Source organism: Oxyura jamaicensis, chromosome 2 (assembly GCF_011077185.1).
Source record: "Oxyura jamaicensis isolate SHBP4307 breed ruddy duck chromosome 2, BPBGC_Ojam_1.0, whole genome shotgun sequence".
NCBI lineage: Eukaryota > Metazoa > Chordata > Aves > Anseriformes > Anatidae > Oxyura > Oxyura jamaicensis.
In genome coordinates, this window is record NC_048894.1 from 4,864,897 (window position 1) to 4,890,183 (window position 25,287).

The window sequence follows — 25,287 nt, forward strand, 5'->3', positions numbered from 1 at the left end:
CTGTATTTAACCTCGAGGAGCTGCAGCGGATGGCACGTCGCAGCATTGTGCGGAGAGGACAGCACTGAGTCGTGGATTAGAAGAGTGACGTCTGAATTTCACTGCTCTGGACCCTTAGGAAGTGAGATATTTAATCCACCCACATTTGAGGAATGTAGCTAATAACTAATGTAAGGCAAAAGTCATCTTGTTGCTGTAAGCTGCTGCAACCAAAACGTTGCCAAAGCATTGCTTGGCTAGGTGGAGGGCTGTTGTCTTCAGGCAGCTTTAGCTGTCTTGAATTAACATTCATCCTGGTGCTTTTTCTCCTTCTGTCCTAGGTAGGATGTGAAAGTGTAATTTTACAGGGCTTTCAAAGGACAGAAAGCAAACTGCTATCCCTTAGATAACTCCTCTCTGAGTGGGATAAGCGGTTCTTGTGTACCTGTTTGATCTCGGCCTGCAGGTGCAACTTCTGAGCCTGCTTCCCAAACCATCACGGAAGGGGTTAATAAAGCAGTGCTGTTCATTTATTCTTAAAATTCCTCCTCCCTAAAGTGGGAGGCTTGCTAGGGGGGGGAGTGAAATGTTTAGTGGAAGAAAAATCTTCTCAAATCTAACCTGGGATCCCTCCCTTCAAAGCAATACATTTTTGATGGAAAAAAAAAAAAAAAAATGAAATTTTTATTTAATTATGTATGGGGGTGGGGAGAGAGATTGCCAGCTTCAGTTGAAATGAAAATAATGCTGGGGCATATCATACTCGATCTAAACAAAGCAATTTACTTGGGTTTTGGTTGTTTGAAGGTTAAACCGGTTGTGGGTGGTTATTTCAGGTATGTGCCAGTGCTGTTGCTGCTATATTTTCGGCAGGCTCACATGGAAAATTAAATCTTTCAATGACAATCTTTAAACGGTGTTTAAAACCAAAGTCGTCTGGGCATCACGCGCAGGTTTTGTGTCACGTGTTGTAAAGTAACACGTATCCTGGTCAGCACCATCCAAGAATTGGAACTGGGAGAGCCGACAAAGCCGCCAGTTTGCTGCTGCTCAACTGTTTCCAGCTCGAGTCCTGCAGGATATTATAAAAATAACAATGTATAATAAATCTGGTTAAGGAGGTTGAGAAGTCAGGCGTCTGCAAATGTAGAAGAAGCTTTCTTCTGAAGGGAGGCTTTGTTTAATACCGCTTGATTCTTCTTTGCATCTCTCCGTTTTGTATGATAAACAGCCTCGTTCGCGGAGCGCTCCTGATGCGCAGATGTTCGTTTTATTGCATTTAGTGAGTTCGGCTGTAAACGCCCCGAAAGTCTCTTCATTACCCGGTTGATGATCTTCAGGAGGACTGGCTGTTGCATTCACTTCATTAGGAAAATCGCGGCGGTAATTAGATCCCTCGCAGGCTGCGGGGGGACGGACGGGGCCAGCAGCTCTCCAGGCTGCCCGCCGTGCCTCTGCGGAGCAGGCAGGGCTTTCGTGCGCAAAGGCTGCCCAGCAATCTGGTTTTTCAGTTTAATTGTATTGTGATAGTGACTTTCAAAGCATAAATCAATGCTTACTTCACACAACCGCCTTGAAATTTGATGGGAGAAGCCTTGAACTGAACTTTTTTTTTAGGATGGAGTGAGTTTTCCTTACCGTGTAACTCCTGTTGCTGTTGGGATTGTGTTTGGAGAGCAAAAGCGTAATGGCTCTGCCTCCAAAGGGTACCTTGGGTCACAGGAGGTTTGCAGGGATGGTGTGGATCTCTTCTATAAGCCTGCTCTTGTGTTATTCTCTACTATACCAGTTGTCTAATGTCTTTCTTCCAGTTCTTGTATAGCCACCCAGCATGGCTGTGTGTCTTCTGTTCAGGCTTACGTGGTTGGAGGAATTTATTGTAAAACTTGCCTTTAGGTTTCCTTGAACCCCTCCGCATGGTCAGTAAAGCTGGGCGTTCTCTGGGACTTGCCAGAAGACCTCGAGAAGCACAGTTGTTAGACCATGCATGACTTCCAGCAGCTTGCAGGCAATTCAGGATCGAGCTTACCTGCAAGCAGCGTGCAGTGCCCAGGCTGGGAGCAGGGAGGTTTTTGTGGGAGCGAGGGCAGGGGAGCACCTGGGCATTGCAGGTGAGACATTTCTCTGGTTTGAAAGTGCAGATCTGCACCAGAGACTTGGTTTCCAGCAGCAAAAGCCATGCTCCCATTTCCAGCCCACTGCACAGTGTGGTGTGTGCATAGTCCTGTGCTGTTGACGTCTCTTCAGTGTCTGCTCTGACGTCTTTTAGGGGTAGGTACACGTGAATTTTTTTGCATCGGAAGAGATGAGACTTCTGGCCATGTATTTACAGTGGTGTCTGAAGCTTCTATTAATGAAGAGATCTTGGTGTTAATGGGATCTTCTGAAAAATCACACTAGCCTAATTCTCAGTTGTAGTCAAATACACAGGTAAGATGTAAGATGTTAGGAATTACTAGAAGAGTACCACAAAGCTTTGTCTTGGTGTATGAATTCATGGTGCGCTCTCCTTTCATCCTGGGCACCGCATGCAGTTCCAGTCCCGAAATATGAAGTGGAGCAGGTACAAGGATGGGAAACGAGGGTTAAAGAACAGCCTCCTTGCCACGGGATACGTCTGGCACTAGAAGTTGGTGTCAGCTCAAAAGTGATGAGACAGAGCTATGAAAAGGAATTGGTTGAGAACTGTTAGGTACACAGTCGATGTCTTGTAGGTAGGGAAGTCACAGCGCCCCTGGGCTGCTGTTAAGGGAAGGCATCGCTCCCGACTTGTGGTGTTTCGATCTCCCACTCTGCTGCAGGTAGCCTTTACCTGCTTCTGCCGACACCGAGCTGGTGCTGCTTCAGCCTGGCCGTGGAGAATTCAGCACACAGCTCTCGTCTTCTCTGCCCGGGCTTACCTACGGGCTTTCTGATAGTGCTGGTTACATCTTTAGCCGTTTACCTCTTCTCTTTCAGATGAGCTGGCCTCCAGGGGCTCAATTTTAATGCTTCTTCACATTTTCAGGGTTATGGTTCTTACCCATACGGACTGTCAGCTCTTTGAAAACGCAAATTAGCATTTGGTTTGGTCCAGTGCAACTGGAGAAGGAGGCAGCATTGCACATCACCAAAAGCAGTGTGGTTGCTTGAAATGAGATAGATTGCAAAACCTTTCTCTGTGCACGCTGCCTGGGTATGTTAACAGTATGTGTCACGCTGCTTAAACACTTTCATGCTATATTGCATCCAAAGTGACGCTTCCTTAAATCATAGCAGAACCTTTAGACCAGTTGGTTTAAATATATATCTTGAAAAATAACATCAAAATGAGTAGAAAGACCTATTTGAAACACCCCTCTATTATGAACAGCAAGCAGCATTAGGGAACTTTTTTCCCAAGACAAGTATTTCACGAATTAAAAGTGAGTGTACAGATCTAAAATGATGTTACCAAGGAAAATAAGTATTCTTAAACATTTGGGACAAATCAGTAGCTTTCATCCGAGACTTTTGAATATTGTTCCGAGTCCTTCCTCTGTTTATTGCCTCTTGCAGAAAAAGTAGAAGTGCTGCTCCCTGATGCGTCACGCTGTTCCAGTTGACCTGCAATTCATCTGAGGCCCTAAGTTAGGAATTTAAGGATGCTACTGCAGCTCGTCCCCAACCAACAGGCTGGCTGCAGAGCTGAAGGATCCCCAGAGGTCACTGGCAGCTCCAGCATCCCCTTGCCACGTGCATGTTGCTGCAGCTGCAGTTGAATGCTGTAGCTGTCACCAGGCAGAATTTCTCTTGAAAAGTTGGGATTTTGCCCTGTAGCCTCTTAATACCGCTCTTTGTGCATCCCAGACATCCATGGTCTGATCATCAGCGTATGAGGCTCGAGGACTGTGGCGTGGTGTGGTTGAGGTAAATTTCATCCCTCCGTGCTGCTTGTGTTCAGTGACCCCTGAAGACAAAGCTCCGGAGTGTTCTGCGGCCTCCTTAGGCAGGCATTTGGTAACTCGTTTTTCCTGCCGAACACCAACCTCTTCCTAACTTCCCAGGGAGGTTTTCTGCACCGAAGACCTCGAGTCCCAGCTCAGAACATCAGCTGGGCTTCGTTGTACAGTGCAGGCTTGGCTTTGGGAGGACTTCTTGTGCGTAAAAATTGTCTGCAGAATGAAATTCAATATTGCATTCTTGTACTTTAAGAAGTCTGGGAGAGAGAACAAATGCTGTGTAAGAACATTCCTATTCTAAGCATTCCACTTTGTTTAATTGCAGTCATATTTTTAAGTGAAGGCTGAACGGACAGACCAGAGGACAGCAAGGGAAAGTGAGTGGCGCACGGCTGTGGGATATCAAAATCCTGCCCGTGAAACAGAGCTCAGTGCATCACAGATGTGTGTGTATTCATACAGAGAGGGCAACTGTAAACAAAACTCACATTTTTGGGGGCGCCATCGGCACTGGCTGTAGGTAACAAGATGCACAGCATTGTACTCCCTGTTCTAATATCAGCATATTTCAGTGGTTGAGGTCAGCAAGGAGTTTTTCCTTGCCTTGATGATACTGCAACAAACTTCCTCATGCCTGCAGGACAGATGTTCTCGAGTGCTGTTTGAAAAAGTCGCTCGGAGCTGCGTTGGGTGTCCACGGGGATTTGTTGAACGTGTTTCCACAGATATGATGCAGACAGAGCGTGACACTTTTAAGAATAAGCCTTTTTTCTGAAACATGTAGGTACATCACAAACGGGTGGAGCTTTGCATATTTTTTTCTGTTTGAGTACCGAAGAGCGGTGTTTAGATTAGCTGAAAAATGGCTTCTTGTTTACGAGTGTCTTTGCAGCAGTGAAACACTTCCTTAAACAGGCACGTGCACAAAGCTGTGCCCTATGCTAACTTTATTCTGTTATCCAGGATTTTTTAAATGATGAAAGTTTATAAAACCTGTTTAGTGTTTGATATGGGAACAGTTCCAGAAAGTAGCTGAACTAGAGCACTGCCTCCCTTAAAGGCAAAAATACGTCAGCCAATACAGAAATAAGCGCTACACGGAGAACAGAACATCTCTGTCATCAGGCACCATGTGTCCGAGGTATTTTGAGAAGGCAAATTGTTGATGTCCAGCTTGTGCTGACTTTTCCAAATACTTATGGGAACGCAGACGTGAATCTGATGTGGAAGTTCACTCAGAATCTGCCTGGTGATGCTTCTTTGTCCACGCACCCGCTCCCCTCCTGCTTCCAGCCCACCGTGGTTCCTCCAGGCAGGTTTCTCCACTCCGTGCAAAACTCCTGCAGAATTTTTCTTCTTGTATTTAGAAACGTTGCCAGCTGCCCCGGCCTCGATTGCACTTGAGCTCTTTGTAGTATCAGGAGGGAAGGAGGTGTGTGTGGTGGTTCCCTCTTAATTCGACAGAGGAGGTAAAGGTAGGGAGTTAGGTATGGATGCGTCTTCGTAGGGGACTTCCTCAGGATGTCAGCCTCTCAATTTGGGGTGAGTGGTGCTATGTTTCTTCCAAGACAAATAAGCTATATTTTATATTTCTATATATCTTATATTTTATATACCTTTTCAAGGTTTCTTCCACGGTCACATTTTGGCTGGAGGCCTTGGGGAAGATCTAAAACCGTAACTGGGTTTTCCTTCCCTGAGCACACTCTCACGGCGTGATCAGCAGGAGCAAATTAAACACACGTAGTCATCCCCTGGCAAGCTGAAATGTACACGCTCACGTGCTACCCGTGAAGAAGGCTGGGCCATTTGCTTTCACAGCCTCTTCATCCAGCTTTAGATGCGTAGCTGGGAATAGAAACAAAAAAATAACTTGTTCAGGCTTGCTTGCATATATTTTAAATGAAATCACTTGTAGACTCTGAAAATGAAGCAATTAATCCCTATAGGCTGAGGGATTTCTCTGCTTAGTGGAAAGGGTGAGCTGGTCCCAGCCAGCTCGGGGCAGGTGATGGGAGCGCCTGTCCCAGGAGCGTTTGGGTTTGCGCGGTGTTCTCAGGCCCGGTGCTGGGAAGGGAGGGAGTTCGTAACTACCTAATCCCACCGTCTTACTAACTACTTTGTAAGGTGGCCGTGGCGTGGCCGTCTCTCGTTGTGTGACCGTGTGGTGCGGTGTGGTGTAGCTGAACGTCAAAGAAGGGCCTCGTGGAGGTGCAAGATCAAAGCGGCACCCACACCTGGATGCCGAATCCAGCGGGTATTGCACTGCAGCGTGGCAGATAAGAACTTCCAGCTAACAAGAGATCATCAAATATTTGATGAGCAAATTGGGTATTACTAAAACGCTCTAAAGCCTTTTAGGAACTGCTTTTTTTTATTTATTTTAATGTTTTGCTTGAGGTCTGATTGAATATTAGGGGAATCGCCGGATGTCTTGTGTGTATTTCTTTTTCTGCAACGTTACCCTTTTCTACGACTTCTGGTCTTAAAAAATGCTACTCCTGCTTTCATTGAGCTGTGTGTAACTTTTCGTTTTGCCCGTTGTTTTTTTCTTTATTAGTTTTTTTAACCCTGGTAGAGCCATAAGCTAGTCAAACAGGAGTCCCGGCCTTTCTTTTCGCTCAGCGACACCCTCGCACCCTGATCCTGCAGCTCCCAGGACTTGTTTTTGTCAATATGACAAAACCTGTAATTCTGCAGAGATCCAGGTTGTTAGTAACACACTAACTGTGAGCAACTTTGACGAGCCAAGAGTGCATTGAAATAGAAGGAGGGGGTCTCAACATGATGGAAAATTTCTCTGGGCTTATCTTAAGATAAGAAGAACTTCTTGGGTAATAACCAATCTTAAATTTAGTTGTTGTATGTCTGGAAAAATAGGTCTGTTACATGAATTTATTTCTCTGTTGTTGTTTTTTTTTTTTCTCCTAGTGTCCCAGTGTAATATCAGCTTGAAGAAGCAAAGGAGTCGAAGTATCTTTAGCACCTTATTCTGCTGCTTTCGTGACTACAATGTCGAACCACCATCTACCAACAGCACCAGTGCTCTTCCTCCTTTGGTGGAGGAGAATGGAGGACTTCAGAAGGTCAGGCTTTTGTCTTATTTACCTGTTGCATAAGGTCTTCTGTAACCAAGGTTTAACTATGAACTTCTAAAAGTTTGTCTCAACAGGTTTCCCTCATGGGTAGCTGTAATGAGTTACTGAGAAGCTGAACGTTTTTGTGATGAATTGCTAATAGCATTCATACAGCTGCCATTTAAAACTAACTTTCCATGAAGGGTATTGGCACTATATATTTTATATGCAAATAACCCTAAAAACCTGAATAAGGCATTCTAAAAATGTAGACTTCTCATAATGCTCCAGATGCTGAGTTGTCTCCTAGCTTTGGTTCTCTTTCACGAATAAAGGAAGATGGAAGGATTTCTGAATAGAGCGTAGTGGAGCTGCTTTGAATGTCAATTGAAATCATTCCCAGTGACATAAGAACAGTCCAAAAAGGGGAAGAACTGTTAATTGTTTTGACTTTCACCTGCATTTAATGCGTGCTGAGTCCAGAGGTATCAGCTTTTGCTCTTTTGGCTAGGTTGTTAATAGTTTTGTTTAGCTAAGAAGTCAATTTAATTTAAACTTTCAGCACTTCAAAGCATTGTGTGTTAAGAGCAGCAGATTACTTTCATTAAGCTCTAGTAATTAAACTGCTTTGACATACCATAAAATCAACACAAAGAATTTTCTATGTCCTCTTTCAATCCAATGATACTGAGCAGATTTGCATTATGTTGCTGATGGATTTCAGTTCAGTGCAAACGTAGGAGTGCCATTGTTTCTGTACTGTGTTGTGTTTCAGCACTCTCACACTCAAAACTGAAAAGTCTTTCCCCTCCAATTTTTGAGGACTTGAAGGGACAATTTTTGAGGACTTGAGGACAAGAATAGACATATCCACGATGAGGAATAATAACAAAAATTAAGAAGTTTCCATCTTTTCACCCTTCTGTTCTTCATAGTAATTTTTCATATTTGATGCAGCTGATTTCTTGGCTACTTGGCCCATATCTTTGGGGTGTTTTTTGGAATTCTGGTGTTGATGTTTAAATTCTGTAAAGTGCTGGAGAGAACACACAGGATCTATGGAGGAAAATAGGAAAGAAAAGCAAATGAAGCATCAGAGACCAGAAATACACTGGCAGGGTAAAAGTGTGCTGAAATTTCTCAATGGAGAGGAAAAAATGCATGTGTATTTTAAAACTTTTTTTTTTTCCTAGCCAAGATGAAGTGAGGGAAATCTAGCTTGGATAGGCTGAAGGGAAAGCTAAGCATTGTGTAGCATGTTCATCTGAAAAATAAACCAATTAGGAAACGAGTGAAATTTCCTTTTGCACTATGCTGTTGAATGAAAAGAGGTAAAAGTGAGAATAACAGCAAAATTGGAATAAGAGAAAGTGAGAGAAAGCAAAATTTGTTTAAAGAATAATAATAAAAAATTTCTTTGGAAAATTGTAGTTAAAATGTTCTGGAATCCAAATTTTTCAGAGTACATTTCGTAAAACACTTAATTACTTTCTAAATGTTTCTTACACCTTGAGCGAGTGACTGCATGTGTTGACACAGGTTTCCATCCTCACGCTGTACCACCTTAGTGAGTGATTTGGAGTTGTGCAATCCTTGTGTGAGTCCAGAACACAAATCAGTCAACTGAAAGAATCACCGAAGTGCAACTTAATTGGGCAGAAAAGTCCAATGAATATGATAAAAAGAATTACTGATGAGAGCAGTTTCTTCAGATGCAGTGAAATATACTCCAATACGAACAGTTCTCTTTAGAAACAAACAAGTGTAGCTAAGATTTTGGGTGTTTTTAAATGAGTGCAGAAAGGTTCTGTAGCATTTCCATTTTAAATGCAGTTCTGCAGGCTAATAAGCTTTATATTCTTTTCTATGCTGCTTTTATTTTCAGTGCTAACATGGTTAGTGTAAGAGAGAAATTCTTCTAAAGACAGAAAAAAAGCATTGGTGGATGTACTTGAATATTCTTACTCGTCAGGCCCGTGCTTTCTACCAGCAGAGCTGTGGTCTAGTTCAGTGCAGGAGGCTTGGGTTTGATCGAGTTACAGTGAGCATCTTGCCTAGATTTGGAGGTGATGTGTGAGTTGGAGGAAAGTACATGCAGCATGGGCATCAGCTTCTAAATCAGTGAAATTAAGAATCTGAGAAGGACAGAATGACCAGCTTTAGAAAAGAAGGGAGAGCTTTACAACACGCTATTTAAACTCTTCTGCTGATCGTTTACAGATCTTGTTGCATTAATCTGCCTGCTGGGTTAGAAGAGTTTAAATTCTGCTGGGCTGCTGTTCAGGTGGTCACTTCATTACATCTGCTATCACTCTTGTATAACTGTATTAATTATTGATTCATCACAGGTGAACTCTGACCATGGTGCACTTGGTTCCTGTGTAACTTTTCCCTTCAAAACTGGGAAAATGAAATTGCACAATGATGTTACATAGAATGTGGAGTATAAAATTGCCTGGATGTTCTTTCCTTCTGCCTTTACTGTTCAGTGGAACCGTTATATGGAAACTGGTGATAAAGACTGGAGGGGAAGGAAAGAAACCAAGAGAACTTGTGCTGGTTTCACAGAAATTCAGTGTTTTGCATTGCTTCTGGCACATTTTTAACTTGGTGTGACAAGCTTACTTCCTTCTAATTAGGAGTCTCCATTCTTCTGATGTTAACCTGTCTTAAAGGAAGGGAAGCAGCGAAGAGTTATTTTATAAAGCAATTGGAAACAGAGTTGTGTGATTTTGTTCTGAGTAATTGTGCTGAGATCTTTTTTTTTCTTGCTGTGTTAGGAAAAAAGTTGAGTTGAAATGAAATCAGTGCTTCATTTAGTGTTTTACCAAATAATGTGACTTGATTATGTGTGGCAAGTTAAATGGCATGTCACTTCTTCATAGGACTGGAAGAAACACCAAACTGAGCGTGGTTTGGAATACGAGGCTTTCACAGCACTGACTTTGCTCCATTAGAAAAGAATAAAAAGCCCAAAAACTTCTTTAAGTATTGAGTTCACTTTCCAAAACCTCTACTCACAGAGCAGCTGCTTGGCCAAGCGTGACTCTAATACTGGAAGTGAATGGTCCACTCTGTCTCTAAAGTTTCGATACAACATTTTTCAATAATAACTTGTATTTACTGAAACTATTGTATGCTTGTTTTCCTTAAAACGTGGCAGCTTTTTAATGCAGCCCAAAGATAAGATAAGCTCTGAGATGGACTCTCTGTTACAGTGGGTATATCAGCCTGTCTGCAGCTCGGATGCCGAGTCCGATGTGTCATTGGGAGCACACAATGTTCAGCCTCCTGAAATCCTGGCTAATTTTTTCCTGCCTTCTCAGCAGCAGGCAGCTCGCCAAGACCTTCCAGCCAGCTTTTTTTGGGGCAGCAGTGTTGGGAGGGAGGCAGCGGTTTTTGTTTTCTTCTGAACAATCTCAATTTCTGTTCCGCAGCGAGCAGTCTGACTCAAATGTGTAATTTCTGGGCACGCTGCTGGAGTAAGTTTTATTCTGGCCAAGTTTGTTACCTGACTTCTGAAGCATCCACAGGCTTCAAGGAGAGATCTAACCAGGGAAAAGTGGGTAAAGATGGGTGCAAACGGGCTCTCTTCCCTTCCCTTTCAGTCCTGGTGGCTGAGGAGCTCTCTCGCCTCTCGGCACTCGGCCATTTCTCCCACAGCCCAGTTCCACTGCAGTAACCTCTGCTTTTCTTTCACAGTTGGATACAGATCGGGCACATGGCTCGTGTTCAGCAAGATGAAGCATGAATGAGGAAAGGGCTTTTTTATACTGGCTGGATTAGGGGAGAAGGTCTTGATCCAGTCTCAATGGGGAAGAAGACGGAATTAGAAGAAAGTTTATTCTGGGGGCAGCAGCTGCCCCTACTGCTTTCCCTGTTACAGGAGTGAAGCCAGAAAGGTCAAGTCCTTGAATTTCCACCTCAACCATCCCAACCACTACAAACGTTAGGCTTCTTTCTCCCCACTGCTTTCTGCTGCAGGGTGCTGCCATCTCCAAGGAGATGCTGGAAAACTGTTTTGATGACCTATTGTCATGTCTCCGACACTTCTGCTTTAGGGATCGCTATTTATAACACACTTGAAAGTGCAGGGCAAAGGATCTTCTCTATCCCACGTGAATGTGGTTTGCCAGAGTGAGAAAAAGAGAGCTTGTAGGGAACGCGTTCTTGAGATCTGAAGTAATACCTCCTTCATCCAAAAGACGTAGAGGAGCAAAATGCGTGTGGACTCTTTGATGGGGAGACCTAACAGCACGCTTGCTGAACAGATGTGGAACCAGTCTCATTCCCCAGTATGGAAGAAGTGAGATAAATAAAAATAACCTAACTCTTTCTTCTGCTTAACCCTTGCTATCAGAGCTGGAAACTCCTACTGTCTGATTCCACTGGTCATCATCAGCATGATGTACGATGAATCCGTTTAGAACATAAGAAAACCTCCACGCAGAGATGTTTGGTTTCTCTTTCTCTGCCTCTTCATTCAGACTTTGTCCTTTGCCTTCCAAAAGTCTTCTATATTAAGAGACAAAGCTCCACGATCCAAGTCAATGAAAGATTCAAATAGGTTAAGAATAGTAATATATTAACTATCAACAGCCTAGCATAAACTTGGGTTGAAGAAATCAACGGGATGAATTGTTCATTTGATCAGCTTCTTCTGTGAATAGGTTGTTCTTTAAAACAAAACATCTCCATGTCTTTGCACACCGACTGTTCTCAAACAGGCAAAATACTGTGGTTTTGTCACTTGATGGTCATCGATCCCCTTAGCACTGCATCTCAAACTGAAACTACATGGCTCAGGGAAAGGGTGAGATTTATCACCGCATGTATCGTGACATGAAAAACACTGATTTCAGTGGCTGGACAAATCAGTTCCTGGATATCTTAATTACACAATGGGGGAATTTTGGCTTTTCAAGAGCTTTGTCCTATTACCAGCATCAGAAGCTCATGGAAAGACTTCAGCAAATGCAGACATCTGTCATCTATTTCAAACGATAGCATTATGACCTGCTTCCCTTCCTGTTCCAAGGCATCAGGAAATGAGGCAGGACATTTTTTAAAGTTTCCCACAGCGGTTTTGTTTTTAAAAAGCATTTGTCTGTTCATGGCCATTTAGACTTTACCAGCAGACTCTTACATCTATCTCTCTGCTTGTTTTTCCAAGTGTCGGCATAAGCATTTTGATTTTTGTATATGTACTTCTAGGGTTCCACCTAGGGAACTCAATTGTTTTCCAAAAGAACTTTATGATATAATAAATTCTGCAAGAAAACTATAGCAAAGAGTGATTCAAGGGCTTTTATCAACTTGATTCTAGATTCTCATGGAAGGCAGGCTTGTAGTAACACCGCAGAGTGCAGCTCTTGTTTCACGAGATTGCCAAAACAAAAAGCAAGATACGTGGCCATGAGTGCCTCTGGGAGTTTGTGGGAAAACCTGATGTGATACACAGCTATTTTTGTGCCCACAATTAAGGTAATCTCTTACCGTATGCCTCTACCTCCCATACTGTTTTATCTGTTGACAGAAGAGAAGCCCCAGTTGTATTTTAGTCTAACAGTGAGTGAAGAAAAAAAAAAAAACAACAACCACCACCCTCAGGTTCACAATCAGTGCTCTGCCTAAGTAACCATATCCTTGCTAACGGTCTGATCCCAGGCCAGCTGATCCAGCTGGCACCTATTCTCATTCACTCCTTTCTCAAATGGCACGTGAACTTCAGTGGACATCCAACTCTTTAAGTCAGGTGCTTTTTACTAAAGGAAACATTTTGATAGTTCACCTAGTATCTGTTCTTCAGCTGCTTCAGCAGCTTCTCTGGGATTTGGTCGAAGGTCAATAAAAATCTGCTATTTTAGCAATAAAAGGTACGTAAAAATAACATGGTGTTATTTTTACTTGTCATTCATCTTTTTGTTTGTCAACACTGTGAGGTTCCAACACAAGCGAGCACAAGACCTTTTCAGCCAGAAGAGGACATTCAATGTTGAAAGCAGTCCTTTTGATGAATAGTCTTCTGGTAGTCAGTACCATTGCTTTCCAAGTAATTAGAAAGAAAAAAAAATCATTTCTACCTATGCAACAATTGGTCAGCTTCTTTTTTTTATGAGCAGTGCCCACCAGAAAACAAATCTCTTTGAGAGAGAGAGCGATGCATGGTTAGAAGATACAGTTCCTGCTTCCCACATCTCTTGCATATTAAGTCAGTGACCCTGTGATCAACCTTTCTGCATTTGGAGGCTGTAAAAGGAAGTGTCTTTTGCCTTAGTATGTCAGGTCGCTGGATGAGAAGAACGCATCAAGTTGGCCAAGGTCCCAACTGTCATCTTGTTTTTTTCCCAGTGCTTCCAAGCACACTGGAAACAAATATGGTTATGAGAAGAGCATTGATAGTGCTGCCTCTTTCTGGCTTGAAGAAAGTGGGATTCATCGATTTTTGTCATCATCCATCTGTCCATCTTGGCCTTTTTGCTGTTGTTTAATTGAAAATGATGTTTTTTTTCTGAGGCCGTCGTCTCAAGTGAGGTTAATTTCAAGAAGAGGGCTTCTGCCCTGCTACTGAGGTCTGGCTGAGCCTCTTGCTGCTGCTCCTGCTGTGAAAAGGGACAGATATACCCATTAGTAGACCTTAAAGCTGAAAAAGTTACAGTAAATACAGGTACTTTCTTATTATCATCTCTTTTAATCATAGCATGGGTTTTACCAGTCCAGTCTCCTAAAAATCATGAATAGCGATATACTAACCAATCATTTTAGCAACTAAAATACAAGATCCTGTTTTTATTTATTTTTTTTTTACCCTGGTTTCTTGAATACTTTGAACTTTTGGTTTAAAATGTTTGAGTGCTACATTTACTGCTTCAGACCTTTGTTCTACCCTTTAAAAGCCATTACCCTTACAGTGATTTTTTTTCTTTTTCCCCAGGGTGACCAGATGCAGGTCATGCCTATACCAAGTGTATGTATTTTTATCCCTTTTTCTTTTAATAATTTTCATAACTTTTGCTTTGAGTCATCTTATGTTGCGGTCTAACAGGTCTGTTTTGTGTTGCATGTTAACAAAAGGATTTTGTGTTGTCTGCGATGTATACTCAGAGATGAATTGAACTGCACATGTTATACACGGCCTAAAAGAAGAGTTTGGGTTTTATATGGTTTTCATCTTGCATCTCAGTTAAATTTGTTTCTGAATTTTTAGCATTTTGAAAATGCGTGTAGTAGTCTGACAATCGAAGCTGCTTATTTCAATAGTGACAAAAGGTGACTCAGTGGAACGTATTTACAAAAAACTCTTCCTCTTATTTTTCCAAATATTTGACTTGGAAAAGAGCAGGTAGAAGCTCCATAATTTGTGCTGAAACAACCCATTTTAGGAAAATAGAGCATGCTGACCATATCTGTATTACTCTGCTTGTTGGAGATGATGCTCTCATTATCAGCTGTTGTTTTATGGTCCTCATATTCCTACTTATCTTTCCTGGATTAAATGTGGAATGCTGTTTGGCATTTGAATTATTTTTCAAACCTAAATAAAAGAACAAGTTCTTCAAACTGAACCCTTTAATTTAATGTGGGATAGCCATTTTTGGCCAAAAAGCTGCTCCTTTTCTACTTGTTTTTATGTGGATAAAGACTTAGGCCTTTTAAAAGCTGGAAGTACTTTTTGGAGCTCCTTTGCCTTTTTTTTAATACTTCATTATTGCAGAATTTTTCAGGAAGTAGCACACCAGGGCTTGTGTGTGGAGTTACTGGCACAACCCTCTTTCCGGAGATGCTTGGTAGCCCTAAAGACCTGAGTTTTCCCAAGATAACATTTGTCCCTCTTTACCTTCCTTCTCAGGTAGCCCAGCATTACAAGGGCTCTTGGAAGAATCCCATTAGTGCTGCAGGGCTGCAGTGTCAGGAGGTGGTGAAAACTCTGCAGATCCCCCCTTCACCCCTTATAAGAACTGTTATTTTTTGTTTATCCTTTGTTCCTTATTAATAATATGATATTATTTCTTACATGGCAATGCCTACGTATGTGTGCGTGTTGTATACATACACGTGTACACATACATAATTTCCATATGTGCAAGTCTCAAAATAAAAAGCTTCAGGTCTAGGAAGAAGCCAATTCCTAAATTAAAATACCGATTTCTAATAACTTGTACGTAGCCACCAGAATCTGATCGCGGTAGCTCCTGTACTGGCAGTCATTTGAACGTGAAACACGGTCTGGCTGTGCTCTGAGCTAGAATAAAACATCACCCAGGAGTGAATGTAAGAGTTCATGCCGAAGACAGTTTTGAAACTACAAAGCAGTAGAAACTGCAGCTTTGTGAGATACAGGCACGGAACCAGAAGCTTTGCTAGAACGCCGTCTTCATGATGGTAGAACAGTTCTGCTACACTAAGGTGGTGGTAGGAAAATGAAGGATTTGAGAAGAGGCTTCTGGTTCATTTCTTTCTGTTCTTCATTGTGGTTCAGATGTAATTGTGCTGAACTGTATTTCCAGCACCTAAAGGTAATAAAGTTAACTTATCCTATCAGTCATGGCAGGTTGCTCTCAGGGAGCAGGTGCTTAAATGCACTTGTTCCTCTCCTCCTGGGCCATTTGATGCCTTCTCCCCAGAAGGACACTCAGGATGTCAAGGGACTGGCGTTGGGGAGCTTCTCGCTCTCAAAGCTGGCCCAGCAAGCAGCACTGCGTTGACTTCTAAGTCAAGACCGAAGCACGCTGTATATGGAGCAACTGGAAGGAAAGGAGAAGCAAAGCTAACATTGTATTTGGGGGAAAAAAAAAAAAATAGTAGTCCAAAATTAAAGCAGTCCTTCTTGTTGGTCTTACAAGACCTTGTTTGTCCTAAGCACCAAAGCCCAGAGGTTCACTCTAAGATGCTCTGAAATCTGTGGTCAAGACCAAGGCACGTAGAAGTTCTTGATGCTCTGCTACACAGGGACATGGGTAATAAATAGGTTGTTTGAGCTATGTGCATTATACATACCAGGAGAAAATCCTTTAAACAGACAGTGAGGTTGGTCGCAATTAAATTGGACGTTTACTTTTTATAGGGTTCATCACAAATGTAATCACTTCAAGTGTTTAGAGAATTCCTTAGTGACTCTGAAAAGAGCACTGCCTGCTCTCTACTCATTAAACTTGCAAGTTGAAGCCTCCAGTCAAAATAAGAGGTTTTCTAGAGTTTTATCATGTGCGTATAAAGTCTGGCAGTCTGCTGGGGTCACCTGTTTGGGCACAAAACAAAGACGTTTTGATAGGTGAAATACATCTTTGAATCCAAAAATTGAATCCAGAATTTTCTGTATTAATTGGACTTAATTTTAAAACAACAACAAAAAAAGCTTATGTTTTATATAACTTTATATAACGCTTTATGTGAAAAACATAAAACTTAGGTATGAATTGTCACTTGGTTATTGATAGAGATAAGTGCTTATCAGGAAACATTCCCGTTCTTCCAAAAACAGAAACCTTGCAACTTTGGTGTGTTTTTTTTTAAAGGTGAACTTTATTCTGTTTATTATGAAACTGTTTTCAGACATAAATTAAACAGCATTGTAACTGATTTTTATTTTTTTTTATAATACTGCAAAATTATTTATTTTTAAGGGTGAAATAAACACAAAACTAGGAAAAAATACCAGCTGACACATGAGCAGAATAGTAATCAGAGGGTTTTTGTGGAAGACTCAACTTCAAAATGTGTTGGCTGTAGCTCAGGATGCCTGTGCTTTCCTGGGCTTTTCTCTCCTTTGTTTGGAAAAGAGTACAGTAGAGATATCAAAGTAAACCCATGGCAACTTCACACATTTTCATTCCTTTGAATGAAGATTTCATTCTTTTCATGTCTTTTGAATGAAAATGTAGATGAAAACACAAAGCAATAGACATGTGTTTGCTTAAAAAAAAGGTGGAAGTATCCTTTTATTTTTTTGCTGTATTTAAAATTGCAGTATTAAGGACCAGCACTGAAAACAGTCTTCAGAATCCCTGCAGAAGTTAATTCTTAGCATTGGGATATCTCGTTTTCACTTTCCCTTAACTACATTTTGATCATTTCTTGTTTTAACTTCTTCTAGAAGAAGGTTTGTGAACTGCCTGCTTCACAACAGTAGCTGGCTTCTCCTGGCACCGAGGATTTAATGGGGAGCTCTTACCCTCTATTAGTGTTCTGTGCCTACCTGCTGGGAGAAGCTGTTAGCTGCAGAGTACAACAAAAGAGAACTGAAGGGAACCTAAACTGCAAATTAATGTTCTGCACGTAGGCCAGACAACATTTTCAGTACAAAGAGAAAGGACTTCGAAATTCTGGTATTTGTTTTTATGGGAAATGTGGGCCTGCAGAGAAGAAGGGTTATGATTGCTTTGTAGAGTAAACATTTTAGAGGTTTGTGTTGACCAACTCTTCCAGCCAGAAGTCCTGTTTTCCTGCTCCCCTCCATACTTTTTTTTCTCTTGAAGCAATAATATACAATTTCCATTGGGCTGAAACAGTGCAGCAGTCATTTCACTGCGGTTAAGCTGATCAGCTGTGAGACCTGATCCCAAACACTGACAAATTTAAAAGCTTGAACTTGTATACAATTTAGTTTTTGTTGGGATTGAAGACCAAGCTAGGACTTAGAGTACTGAGATACCACATAGTATTTTTCTACTGAATTCTGTGGCAGTCTGTAGTATCTCTTCACCATTAGCTACAGTAAAAATCTGGAAATTACAGCTCTCCTCAGATGTGCCTCCATCATGAGGGGATTGAGTAATGCCATTTTCTGCATAAAAGCTTTGCTACTCTGGAAAATACGGATTTTTTTTAGATCAGAAGGTTTGAATGGCAAAGCAAATGGATTGATACCCTACATACAAGGCCTGTAAGCCTTAAAAATGTCATCTTTGCTCCAGAGTCGTCATATGTTTTGTGGTCTCACAGCTTGTGGGCCTTGCAGCTTCGGAACAGTTTCCAGGTAGATTATCATGTTGAAAAACAGTTTTTAAAGCTTGAAGGCAGAAGAGATGCAGGATTTGAAATGGAAAGTGTATTTCTTGTGTCTTGAAATGCACAAGCAGTTGGCCATGTGTCTTTGAAAACAGGATGAGATGGAATTCAAAACAACCTGCTCTGGTGGGAGACCTTCCCCAGGGCAAACCTGGGGGAGCAGGCCTCTTAGATGGAGTTAGGTCAATATTCGTACATTGTCTCCTAAGGTAATAGTGAAAAAGGAGAGAAAATCTCACAGTAACAAGCATGCCTGTGCATCTACCTCAGGTAAGCTTGTTCCTCTCCTGGCTGCTGCCCTCGAGGTGGCTGAGGAAGAGGGGACTGGGCTGTGCCTCCCTGAGCAGGCAGGGATGTCAGGGCCTCTCACCAAAGTCTTTGTAGCCCCTGGTGGTTGTTCATCCTTTCTCTGATGGCAGCTGTATTAGATTCCAGATAAAGAACAATGATAACTGGGACCTGACGGTGCTCACATTTTTCATGTACATATTTTTAAATGAAAGAAAATCTATTTCCATATATTCTCCATATGTATATAATGCAGATTAGCTTCACTCAAAAATTCACACTAAATACTAGCAGTCCTAAAAGTACAGAAATGAATGAAGCAATTCTGTTTTTTTTTTTTTTTTTTTTTTTTCTTAAAAAAAATAAAATAAAAAATGAGGGGAATGTCCCTGCCTTTTTCATTTCAAAGAAAGGCAAGAAACGTGTATCAAAGCATGGATTCTGAAGAAGATTGTCTTTAAGTGGATGTGATTTTCTTCTGATAAGCTTTCAGTCTATTTAGATTGTAAGCCTGGATGTTTCTTACAATGAAAAATGTAGGTGGAACGCCTTCAAGGTTTTGATGTAGGAGTGAAAAACCTGGATTCTTTAGAACTGGTCCTGGTCTACTGTGCTAGAGCAAGCAAGCAAAGCTGGAGCTCAGGCAGTTGTGGAAGTAATGTATACATGGGACTCTATATTCTAGAAAGGCTGTTGTGTAAATTTTGGTCCCATTAGATCACTGTGATGGATGCACACTTCACAGGCATTCAACAGCAGTAATTTTTTCTTAAAGGTCACTGTTAGATGTATGCTGAGAGGAAACGTATTAAGACAAGTGGCTCTTGTAAGCGAGGCAGCTTCTGTTTTCTTAGCTCCAGAAAGTGATGTTAATTGTAAGGAGCTAAATCAGTTTCAGTGAGCCCTCCTATAAATTGCCCAGTAACTTATACTTTATTTAGCTAAGGACTCCTCCGTCTCAGTCCAGAGTCTCATTTGTTAGCTACTTCATTTAAACAAGACCTTGCTAGGCATTGCTGGCCAGTATCTATCAATTTGAAACAGCATCCGAAATAAATCGGTGATTAAGGGAGAATCTGCTTGCTGCTGCGATGTGCTCAGTGGGTATCTTACTCATCTGTTGTCACACTGCTCTCTGCCAAGTGGTGACCTCAGGTCTCCGACAGCACCTCGACAAAAGGCTATTGTATCCAGAAGGAACAAAGCACAGGGTGGATGCATCCTTACCAGAGCAACATCATCTGAATAGAACAGATAGAGAGATGGCAAGAGAATGAAGTTAGAGTTCTGTATCCAATTTTTTATATTTTTAATTGATTTAATTTCCTCTCAGTCTCGAGTTTCTTCCTATTGATACTTTTCTATAAAACTAGTCCTTCATCAAAAAAGACCTCTTTAAGCCAGCAGTGGTTCAGCTCCAAATGGAAGAGCTCTCTCCATGTCTGTTCTTTCATGAACTAATCAGTGCAGAATCCTAAAATAATGCAAGTCTGCTGCAGATTGGGATGTTCAATTGGGGGTTGAACGATCAGAAGACTGTGCAACTGCACTGATTTTGGGGGGGGGGAAAAAGTCAATTCTTCCTTTTATGTAATTGGTACCATTTTTATAAGGGCAGTATGTTTCATGGGTTTAGGAGAGCTTTCATTACTGCAGGTTTAACACCTTGATTCTGAATGCTATCCAAGGTCTTGGTCAGCACCCTCGTAAGTGGTAAAAATTAGAGTGGAGATGTGTTCTGAAAGATAAAATCAGTGGTGCTGTCTTCCTTCGGGACGGCTTCTCCACTTCAGTGTTTTTCATGGCCACCAGAATTTGTGTAAATGTCCATCAGTGTGACATGGCCAGAAATAGCACTGATGCAGCAGGATGATAACAGCAGCGACTAAAACTGAGGCATTGGAAAGAGGGCCACTGGGAAAAGATGTTGTTGTATCAAATGTCCAATTTTTCACTGTTGTTTTTAATTAGCGATGGTGTTTTACCATTTTCATCTCAAATGCTTTGGAAAACATTCTAAACGTTTTAGAAAATAGAAAAAATCTGTATCTGCATTGCATGAGCCATTGATTTCCATATGTGTCCTTGCAGCAAGCCCAGAAATACATTCAACTTTGAGTCACGTATTTCAGTTCCCAGTGAGTGACTACTGGAAGAGTAATGTTGGCAGAAGAGTGCCCCTTCAATAGAGGTTTTACATTTTTTTTGTTGTCTTCCTCTTTTTTTTAGCCACCAGCTAAATACCTCCTGCCAGAACTGACAGCATCAGACTATGGGAAGAAGTGTGTGGTCATTGATTTAGACGAAACTTTAGTGCACAGTTCATTTAAGGTGAGTACATTTGAAAGTGATCTCTTGCACCTTGCCTCTGCCAGGGAGTGCTGTAGGAGCTGTTAAGCCTCTTAGCACATTAACTGGTCTTGCAGGCTCTCCCAGGACGCCTGGTAGTTCTCATTGTTCCTTCTACGATTATTCATCCTAACTTAGTTTTAAGGGGAGAACCGCAGACACTGCTATTTTTTTGATCCTGAGACTGAAACAAGGCTCTGAATGGTCACTAACTTTGTAGCTTTAGACAGTAACTATCCCAACAAGGACCAGCATCGAACAGGTACAGAACTTGCTGCTCTGACAATACATTTTCGGTTTTGATGTTTAAGCGATGCAATAGTTAGTCATGGAGCATGGAAGGTGTAGAAATTCAGCTCTATGCTGGGTAGATAGAGCTTAAACCAGTAGGTTGTGGGCGCCAGCGACTGCTGTGCTCCATTACTGAAGAAGATTGTATCATGGATCATGGGGTAAGCAAATGGCAGGCTGCTGTTCTGGTCATAGTAACTGGGTTTAAGTATTCAGCTTTCACAGCAGGAAAGCAAATAGCATTTAGCTGTTGCTGATGAGTCAGTCATCTTGTGAAGCAACTTGTATAACCCTTCACAATTCAGCATGGGGTGGAAGTAGTGGTATTTTTCTATTGTTTAAGTAGGTCTAAAGTTAGAATCAGAGAATTCAGTAATACCCAAATAATAACCTGAATTGGCTCAGAGTACTGGTAGTATTTCTGATTATTAAACATCAGACATTATAAAAGGAGTGGGTTTATACTTTGATACTGGAGAATTTTTAAGAATCAGTAGTATTTTTCCTTACTAGCAGCAAGCTAGAGTTAGCACTAAATTCAGTCTTGTAGTTTTGGTGGCACTCCATTTTTCACTGCTAGCAAAAATCCAGCATTTTAATCCTGCAGTATTTAGTTGCCAGCATTTAAATATGCAAACCGTAATTCATGTTGTGGTTAAAATTTGGCAACGCTCTGTCTTTGTTGACTTAAAGAAGACCTTATATGGAGATACTAGAACAAATATTCCTGTGCTTCCAACTGAAACTCAAATTTTTCTCTTTCTTTATTGTGCCTAATGGTATATGCCAATTTGCGGTGGTGTGCAGGGGCCTCTTAACGTCAGTGCCAGCTCCCTGTCTGCTGTACCCAGACTGAAATCGTACTTCAAAATTTTTCAGGGAGATTAGAATCACAGCTGGATAGGGAAGGGAGGGACCATGCCTTCCTAATTAAGTGAGAGTCAAAAATAGGAAGGGAAAGCTCAATGTAAAAGTCTGAATTTACATAATACTAAGTGTAATGCTTCATTATTTTTATCTGAATTGTAAAACTAGGAGTCTGTTTTCTGTATGCTCTGGATAACTGTGCTGTGATTTTCTGGTTCTTGAAAGAAAATGAGCTTCCATTTAGGTGGTTAATAATTTTTTAACAATTTAAAGAAATACTTGTTTCATGGTTGTCGTATTGTAAATCCTTTCTTGTAGGACTGAGGTTTGCCTTTATTGCAGAGTGCTTGCTCAGTGGGCTCATTTTCAAATTTAATCATCCCATTTATTCATGTTTTGATATTTAATGGGTATTTAAAAGATGTTAAATAGATGTTTAAGAAAAAATAAAAAGATTTTTCTGCTTGAACACTTTTCTGCGGGAAAAGAAAACTGCTTTTTTCTGTGAGGTAAATAATGTTGGGCAAACGTTAGAATTTCTGTAGTGTTAGAGTCTAGGGCTATCGTCACGTTGTCTTAACATGAAGCACCATGATGGGAGTATTTAAGAGAAAAGTAAATGCTGAAGGAAACAGCTGGAGTAGTTCAGTGTCTGGCACTCTGTCCAGTGTGCTTCTGTGGTGCTGTTTGGATTTTGTTTCATAAGGGATACTGAAATGAGGCCGTTGTGGTCATCAAAAATCTGATGGATTTCCAGAAGACCCGGACTTTGGACACCTATATGCACACTGCTCTGCCTGAATTAATTGTGCAGTTTCTTGTAGATGTTTTTCACTAAAATGTGTCTGCTTTACCCAGGCAGGTCCCTACTTAAAAGCTGTAAGAGCATACATAAATTTGTGATTTTCAGTACAAAAAGCTTTATTTAAAACACATGTTTTAGAATTCATAATTCTGTTATGAAATAGGCTTCATATTTCAAATGCAGATAATTGGTTTTTTGTGCTTTTTTTTTTTTAACACAACCAGAGATGCAGGGTATTTAAAGTACTCCTTTTATGAAAGCAGCAACATCTGAAGGAGGGTAATTCTCATCTTTTTATGCCCCTGCATATTTGAAGCTTTAAGAGATATTAGTCTTTTATGTTAAATGCGTATTAAAGGAATAAAGTTTGGGGTGCTTTGGCAGGAGTAAAAAAGGAATAGATAGACATTACAGTTATCATTCCCATCATAAAACAATAATAGAAGCAAAAATCATAAATTATTAAATCAAGAAGATGTAAACATTGTCTTGTATAAAATGAATTAAACCACATGCAAGTCTGGAATGTAGTTGTATTCAAAACTGGCTGTGAAACGTTTCTGTAGAACATGTTTAAAACTCTGAAGCTTTTCATTAAACGAAGACAGTTTTAACTGAAGCAAAGAGTTTTAAATGAAAATGCATTGTCTTCTTTCGCGGTCTGTCTGTGCAGTTCCCACTTGGGACGTGTACGTGCTTCATGTGGGCCACCCCAGAAGCCCTTAGCCAGCAAACTCTTGCAGGCTTTGCTCTGTCTTCCCATCATGGTGAAGCACAGAACCCCAGTCCACGCTCTCTTCCTTATCACTTGTGCCAACAACTCAGCTATGTAGTACCTCAAATATAAGTGGGGGAAACAAATACTTAGGTAGTTTGGTTGGCATTACAAAGTCTTGAGGGTGAGGCTTGTTTGTTGGTAAAAACTGAGTTGTCTAAACAAGATACGCTTTTCTCTGACATCTGGTTGGTAGCTGCTGGTCCCTTCGGTAAGAGAGGTCAGTGACAGCCTTGTTTTTATTGGTGGGCTTCAAAACCTTTGCAGCTTGCAGTGACCTACTCTTTCTCTGCTGGTACAGGGATTTATCTTGCTTCAGGGAGTCATGCATATAGAAATTATGCAAGTGCCTGCAAGTCTCTTCAAAGTATGCGCAGAGCTGGCAACCACTTGAAAACTTTGGTGGCTGGGTCTTATTGGAAGTTCATTTGGGTTTCTTTTAAGGTGAAGCTTCAGAACATTTTTAAGTACCTGTTCTCTTGCTGTTAGAGATACTGCAGAGGAATATAGTGTCTTTTCTGGCTGAGAGACTCCGTGCAGGTAACAGTTGGAGCTTTTCTTCCATTTTTCAGAGGCAGAAAGGTGGGTATATATCTTTATATTTGCTTGGTGGAAGCTAAAGAACAGTCTAGGTTGTATCTACAGGTATTTGAGGAACTATTTAGCCCCTGGTAGTGCAGCAGGCATCAGAAGGATTGAGCTGTCCAGCGCTGGAGGTTTGGTTGCTGATAGTGGTTTATCGGTAGGACCATATTCAGAGTAGCTTCTCTATTTCTGTCTGACACAGCACTTACAGAAGTCAGAGCAGACCGGCTTCCACGGTACTGCTTTAGTGAGGGTGGGTCTTGCTCTTGGTGTAAATGATTCCAGCTATTTTGCTGACCTCACAGGAAAGTTGTTTGACAGTGGAATTAAAATCTCCTTTTGAAATGGCATCAAAGGGCTGTTTGCAGCTTAATGCTGCAGGATTCTCTTTCCTTCCATTTTTCTTCGAGCATCTGTTAAGGCTCACCAATGTGTGAGTTTGCTTCTCAGTCTTGGCTGCTTTTCTGCTTCCTTGGCATGTCTCAGTGCCCCAAATTGATTTGAAGGCTCTTTTTAGCCTCACCAGTTCTTCAGGGCCATGTTCCTTCGTGGTACTTATTTTAGTTGATCCAGACAACCAGGTGGGAAGGTCTGATAGAGCTGCATGAAGGTGTTCTCCAGCATAAGCTTAGCAATGCCGTGGTTCCCAGCCAGCGTACTCCTGGCATTCATTTTAGACTGTTACCTCTGAAGCATATTGTCTGGTACTCAGTCCTATCAAAGTGTGCTTGGCTCCCAGCTGTTCCCAAGCTGTGGGTCGTGGAGGTGGTACAGACTTCAGCCAGGCATGTTTACATCTTTTTTTTTTGTCCCAGACATAATGCATGAGCCACACCAAAGGTTTCTACCCAAGTTTGATGTCCATTTAAACTAGCAAATGTCAACTGTGTGCTCCCCAGTTACCACCACTGCCTAGCCAAGATCAGACTGTGTACTACTCATAAACTGTCTACAAGGTCATTTTTCTGCCTTCCAAAGTTATTTTCCTAGACTGACAGTTTTTCACACTAAGTCTTAAGAAATGAGATGTATCCAACACGCTAGAAAAATGGATTCTAGGACTTGGCTAGGGTGTGCCTGCTCTTCCTTTAGGATTGAAATGCTGTTTTGCATGATGAATTGGGTTAGTATAGCATGTTTTTCAGGTATCGCGTCTTGAGAATCATTTAACTAAATGACTTAAGTCTTTCCTTTCTGTAGCTCCTGATTAAAATATATCATTTAGGTTCCACTTTTACTGCTGCCTTTATTTTAAATGAATTACTAGTTGATGACCCAGAGTAGAATATGTGGAATTTCAAATGGCAAATTTCTTTGTGATCATCCACGCAGACTTGATGAAAG

The 25,287-nt window shown here is 41.3% G+C and overlaps 1 protein-coding gene across 4 annotated transcripts in view; it reads left to right on the forward strand.

The window, feature by feature from the left end:
- CTDSPL (CTD small phosphatase like) overlaps positions 1 to 25,287 on the forward strand; it is an 82,194-nt gene that overhangs the window by 41,273 nt on the left and 15,634 nt on the right. For 2 of the 4 annotated variants that reach the window (XM_035316413.1, XM_035316415.1), the window contains exons 2-4: positions 6,831 to 6,985; positions 13,911 to 13,943; positions 20,501 to 20,602. In XM_035316413.1, coding sequence (XP_035172304.1) covers positions 6,831 to 6,985; positions 13,911 to 13,943; positions 20,501 to 20,602 — 290 coding nt within the window. The remainder of the gene's footprint in view (positions 1 to 6,830; positions 6,986 to 13,910; positions 13,944 to 20,500; positions 20,603 to 25,287) is intronic. The other 2 variants (XM_035316414.1, XM_035316416.1) reach the window with 1 other exon arrangement.